The sequence below is a fragment of the Taeniopygia guttata genome, chromosome 7, assembly GCF_048771995.1.
Source record: "Taeniopygia guttata chromosome 7, bTaeGut7.mat, whole genome shotgun sequence".
In the NCBI taxonomy this organism is placed as follows: Eukaryota; Metazoa; Chordata; class Aves; order Passeriformes; family Estrildidae; genus Taeniopygia; species Taeniopygia guttata.
Genome location: NC_133032.1, coordinates 17,774,112 through 17,779,378, shown reverse-complemented (window position 1 = coordinate 17,779,378; position 5,267 = coordinate 17,774,112). Strand labels below are relative to the sequence as shown.

The window sequence follows — 5,267 nt, the reverse complement described above, 5'->3', positions numbered from 1 at the left end:
AAGAGAAAGATCATATTAAACTGGCCCTGTCATGTGAGAGGAAATTATAGTGAATTTGAAGTACTGGTTCTTAAAACAGAATATAGTTATGCTCATACCACCAAATTCAGACTGTCATAAGAGAGTCATAAGGTTTCATCTTAATTTCAGAGTAAATCTCTGTGCATTCGGTCTGTGTCATTTTGATGGATACAGAACTGTGCACTGCTACAAGGCCAGGACATGTATTTATTTATTCAGGAAAATATATGTCACAAAAACATTCACTGTAAAAGACTTAGTGTGCTCTAATGGTCTCATCCAGCAACACTGAAATCAATGAGAATCTTTCTTTCCATGTTGGTAGTGCAGGACTGTGCCAGCAGCACAGAAAGCATTCCTCTGGCCTGAAGTGCCTGGCACAAATGTCAAAATCATTAGGAAAATAAAAGGCTGACAAACAAGCAACTTCATGGACATGCAACAAATTTGAAGGCAACTGAAAATACAGCTGTTTTCTAAAGTTTGTATGTGAACCATGTTCTGAGAAAAATGGGTTATTCCAGCTGTATGTCTATGCTCATTTGTAGTATTAAAAAAAAAAAAAAAAACAAATGAAACAGTAGTAACAGAAGAATTCATAAAATGGACCTTAAAAACAGCTGAAGAAAAGCACTGGTTAGTAGTATTTGCCTTTAAAATTCAACTTGCAAAACAAATTTGATTAATTCAAATTTTCATTAATTTTACCAGATTTTGCTTTATTCTGCTTTAAGTAGCACACTAAAAAAAAAAAAAAAAAAAAAAAAAACACCCGAAATATTGTTTCCTTGTTTTTAATGAACTATTAGCCTGCAGTATAAACACTTGTTTGGTGTCATTACTTTAATGAAGAACTGCAAGCCACACATTTTGGTTGCAGCTAGTTTCACATGAGTACTTCAGTCCTGGGAATTTTTAGGGCTATGCCATGAAGCGAACCAGCCCAAGGGACATGAACCATAACTTAACTCTATGTATAGAACAAAAATGTGCCTGTGTGCATGCACAACCATGAGCCTCTAGCAGTATTGTCCTTTGCCAGTACAGTCAGGATATGATGTGTGACAACCCTTCTGTCTTGGGAAGCCCCTTTCTTCGGGTGTTTGCTGTGAGGAGCATCCATCTCTTTGCCAAGGACACCCCTGCCCCCATTTAGCCATGGACTTGTTGCCACAACATCATCATAACTTGCCTGCCCAGCTTTTGGGAGTAGTTTCCCAGGGTTCCCACCAGCCTCTGCTGAAGCTCTCATTAGCAGTGGCTTCCCAGTTCCTCAGCAGATGTCTTCAGAAGAAAGCCTCAGCAGAAAATCTTCAGATGAAAGCCTTAAGCAGAAGGGCACCTGGGAGGATGGAAAGTATTACAGAGAGTAAGACTCTTCTTCACCACAGACTTTTTGACTTGAGACATCCATCTTCATCTTCTCTCTGTGTTCATTTACTCAGCAAGCATCCAACAAAGACAAATAGTTGTTGGTGTCTGGGGCTGCCTTCCAGACAGGGACCCAGTGCATTCCACAGGTCCCCTTGAAGTCTGACTCCCCTAGTCCTGTAACTGGTTTTTCACCCCAAAGTCCAACACTCAGCAGAAATCCAGGGCAGAAAGAGGCTTGTTCAAAATAAAAGTCCTGACCACAAATAAATAAAATCACCTTTACGTAAATCAAGATGTCATTCCTCTCCACGTTGCTGTTTTGCTTTCCCACACACAAATGGGAAAAAGTCTAAACGTGGTTCTTTTGTCCACTTTGATACTGTTATTTTATCTATGGGAACATTGCCAATCTTTTTTTGTGCAAGTATCCAAGCAAAAGACCCAGGAATCCTCTTCCTTTTTGCCAGCATTAGTCTTTGGTCAAACTTCCTGAGCTTCAACAGGTCTTGAGGTTTTGCATACGGTGAGATTTGTTGCAAACCTGTTTATAATGATGCCATTTTTTAACCATAAGATACAATGAAGACAGAGAAGGCTAAAATGAAGTGGTTCTGGTCCTCGATGCTGTAAGCGGCTTTATATTGTCTACAGACGTGAGGGGAGCTGGGAGTTAGCAGAGTGACCACTGGCCAGTCCTGGGCTGCCCAGAGCCTCTGCAAGAGAAATCCCAGCACCTCTGCAGTTTAAAAGGGAAGAGGTGCTCCTCCTTTTTCAATTCTACCTTGCACTTTTTTCTGTCACAGATTTTTGACTAAATCAGCCACGTCAGGAAAAGAAATGGGAATGAATGAATGAATGAATGAATGAATGAATGAATGAATGAATGAATACAAGCACAACCAGCCTCTTTTCTGCAGCAATTTTGCAAAGTTCAGAGCAGAAGACAAGAACACTTCTTTCAAAAGGGGATCTTCGATTCATGCCGTGACCATTCCTGACCCTTTCTGTAAGAGGTTTCCCTGTTCTCCCTTGCTCAACCTTCTCGGGATTTCTCCCCTTCTGTACCAACTCTGCCTGAGCCTATGGATCTGTCTTTTTAACTGCAAAACGGAGAAAGGGTCGGGAGCATGGAGCAGCCCCTCCACGCACCCACCTCCGCCCGAACTCGGGGGAGTTGGCAGAGCCGCTCACGGCGCTGCCCTGGGGGAGCGGCGCTCTCCGCTAACTCCTAGCTGCGCCCGCCCGCTGCTTCGGCCCGGTCCGACACCAAGCAGCGGTGCTCCGGGCCGGCGGAGTTCCCTGAATCCTCATAAATAAAACTGTACATAAAGTTGCAAGAGAAAAAGCAGCGGAACTGCACAGCCGCGGTCCCGCGTGAAGGGACCCCCGGTGCCCCGCCGGCCGCAGTTTCCAGCCCGGCCCCGACGGCTCCGTGGGGGCGGCGGGGCCTCAGGCGGGGCCGCCCGGGACACCCGCGGGCGCGGCGGCGGGGGCGGCCAGCGCCTCCCGCTCCCGCTTCTTCTGCTTCATGCGGCGGTTCTGGAACCAGACCTTCACCTGGGCGTCGCGGAGGCGCAGCGAGCGGGCCACCTCGAGGCGGCGGGCCCGCGACAGGTACCGGCTGAAGTGAAACTCCTTCTCCAGCTCCGTGAGCTGCCGGGTGCTGAAGCTGGTGCGTGCGGAGCAGGCGGGAGGTTCCCCCCCGCACGGCGCCGCACCGCCTGCAACGCCGAAAAACACCGCGTTTCAGCGGGGGCAAAGGCAGGGGGAGGAAGCGGGGCGGGGGTCGAGGCAGGAGAAGGACAGAGGGGAGCCGGGATGGGAGCAGTCCCCGCCCGCTCCCCGCCGCCCCACTCACTTCTCCCGGGCGGGCTCCGCTTCGCTCGCATCCACTCGAAGGTGCGGGGCGCCGCCGGGGCCGCCGCGGGAGCCGGGCAGCCGGGCGCGGGGGCGGCCCCGGGGCAGGGCGAGAGCTGCCGCAGCCCCCCGCCGCCCGCGCCCAGGCAGCAGCAGGGGCGCTCGGGGTCCGGCGGCGGCGAGCGGCCGCTCCCGGGAAGGATGGACGTAGCGGAGCCCGGCGGTCCGGCTCTCCGGGGCGGCCGGTAGCCGGGGCCCGGCGCAGCGAGGGCAGCGGCCGCGTACCCCAGCGCCTGCGGGGGGGACGCGGCGCTGGCCGTGGTGCCCAGCGCCAGGAAGGCGTCCTCCCCTCGTTGGGGGAACGGGGCCTGCGGGGCACCTCGGCACAGCCCTGGCGGAAAGGCGAGAGCAAAGTACCCCAGGTCCATTACCCACGGGGCAACACCGCGCCCCGCCGGGGCAATATTGCCCTAATATAGGTCCTGGAGTGGGGCGGCACGTCCCGCCCCGCGGCCAATGGGAGCCCGGAGGGGGGAGCCCGTGCCGGGGGTCCCGGGCGCCGCCAGCTCCCCGGTCCACGCCCGGCTGCCCGGGGCTGGCGCGGGACTGCAGGTGGGCAGCCGGGCGTGGACCGGGGAGCTGGATTCCCCCGGGACAGGCCGTTCCCCCTCGACGGAGTCGCCGCACACTTGGGATGTGTGCCGGGCGTTTAGAAGGTGAGTGAGCTGGCGGTTTCCCTCTATCCGGGCTCCCGTCCGGGCGCAGGTCTGCGCTCTCCCTTGCCCTGCAGCCGGCCAGGCTCCTGGGGCCTCCCTGGGAGCCCACGCGGGCACACCCAGATCTCCACGCCCGGAGGCTGGGACTTAGGGGCGGGTTGCTACTGCATCCCATGGCACTTAATGGTCTCGTTCCGTCAGATAAGTGCTCTGCAGCCTCTCAAAAATGAATCCCCTCACCGTTAACAGGCTCACACTGTTAATGGACTTTTATTTTTCCCTTGGCGATTCGGCATTGTTTACTGAGTGTTTGCAGCTGGCAGAGAGCACCAAGTTACTCTACCCAGCCAAGTCGTCCAATTCTCTCTTGGTTTTCAATCCCCAAGAATGGCAGGAAACATGAACAAGGTGAAGGAGGTGAAAACTGGACTTCCAAAGTGATCATCTTTCCCTAAATGCCTTCAGGTGGCGTTTGACCATCCAGTCTGAGCCACGCCGATGTTTGATTTGGGTAATGATCGGTTTCATCCAATGTCTCAGCTGATAACCACGTGTCAGTGCAGCTCAGAGCAGCAGAAGGGTGTGCTGGGCAGAGTACACCGGGCTTTGGTGACTTGGGACTGGACATACAAGGAACACGAAGGAGGGCTACATCATGCTGCTTTGGACTTGAAACCTTCTAATTCTTAGTAGGTGGATGTGGAGTCAGCTGGGAAATGCAAGGTTTGTACGTTATTAAAAAAAAAAATGTTATTTCTAAATAAAAGCATGAAATTTATATGCCTTCATCCATCATCCATTGCCTTTCACTCAACAGTTCAAGGAGCTCTACAAGCTCTTGAAAAAGTGCCATTTGCTGTGGTCAAGAAGAGGCCACAAATTTTGCAAGGACTGAGCTTGGTGCCAACCTCATGAAGGCAAACAGAATCCCCAGAGAAGGAAACATTCCCCTGGATCTCCTGTGGATTTCAGAGTGCCAGACTGGTGACAGGAAAAGGATATAATGAGGAGACATAAGACCATTTCACTGACTCGGTATCAACTCTTTCCCATGGAGATTTATGCTGTGCAGCTCAGCTCCACTATTATACCCAGCTGATGAATTTTTACCTGTAGAGGCCCTGAGAGGACAGGCATACACATCCTGCAAAGGTACAGGAGCATTTCCCTGCACAGGAACTCTGATCGGTGACATGGCCTCCTATCAGCCCTGCTTCTTCCCCAGCTAATATTGTTCATCTACTATAAAAGAACTATTGCAGAGCAAAGACTAGCTTTGTACAGATTATGTCTTAAGGG

At 52.1% G+C, this 5,267-nt stretch overlaps 1 protein-coding gene across 1 annotated transcript; it reads right to left on the bottom strand.

The window, feature by feature from the left end:
* Positions 1-802: 802 nt before the first annotated feature.
* On the bottom strand, positions 803-3,680 carry HOXD1 (homeobox D1). The gene is made up of 2 exons (XM_030278444.4): positions 3,254-3,680; positions 803-3,116 (listed from the first exon to the last, which is right to left on the bottom strand). The coding sequence occupies exons 1-2, from the start codon at positions 3,678-3,680 to the stop codon at positions 2,845-2,847; spliced, it is 699 nt and encodes a 232-aa protein (XP_030134304.4). The 3' UTR covers positions 803-2,844.
* Between the last annotated feature and the right edge of the window lie 1,587 nt (positions 3,681-5,267).

Excerpts from the sequence above, each read along its gene's own strand:
- HOXD1 (XM_030278444.4), bottom strand. The coding sequence starts at position 3,680 with ATGGACCTGGGGTACTTTGCTCTCGCCTTTCCGCCAGGGCTGTGCCGA. Across the intron at positions 3,117-3,253 it reads GCGGAGCCCGCCCGGGAGAA|GCGGTGCGGCGCCGTGCGGG; the intron begins GTGAGTGGGGCG and ends TCGGCGTTGCAG.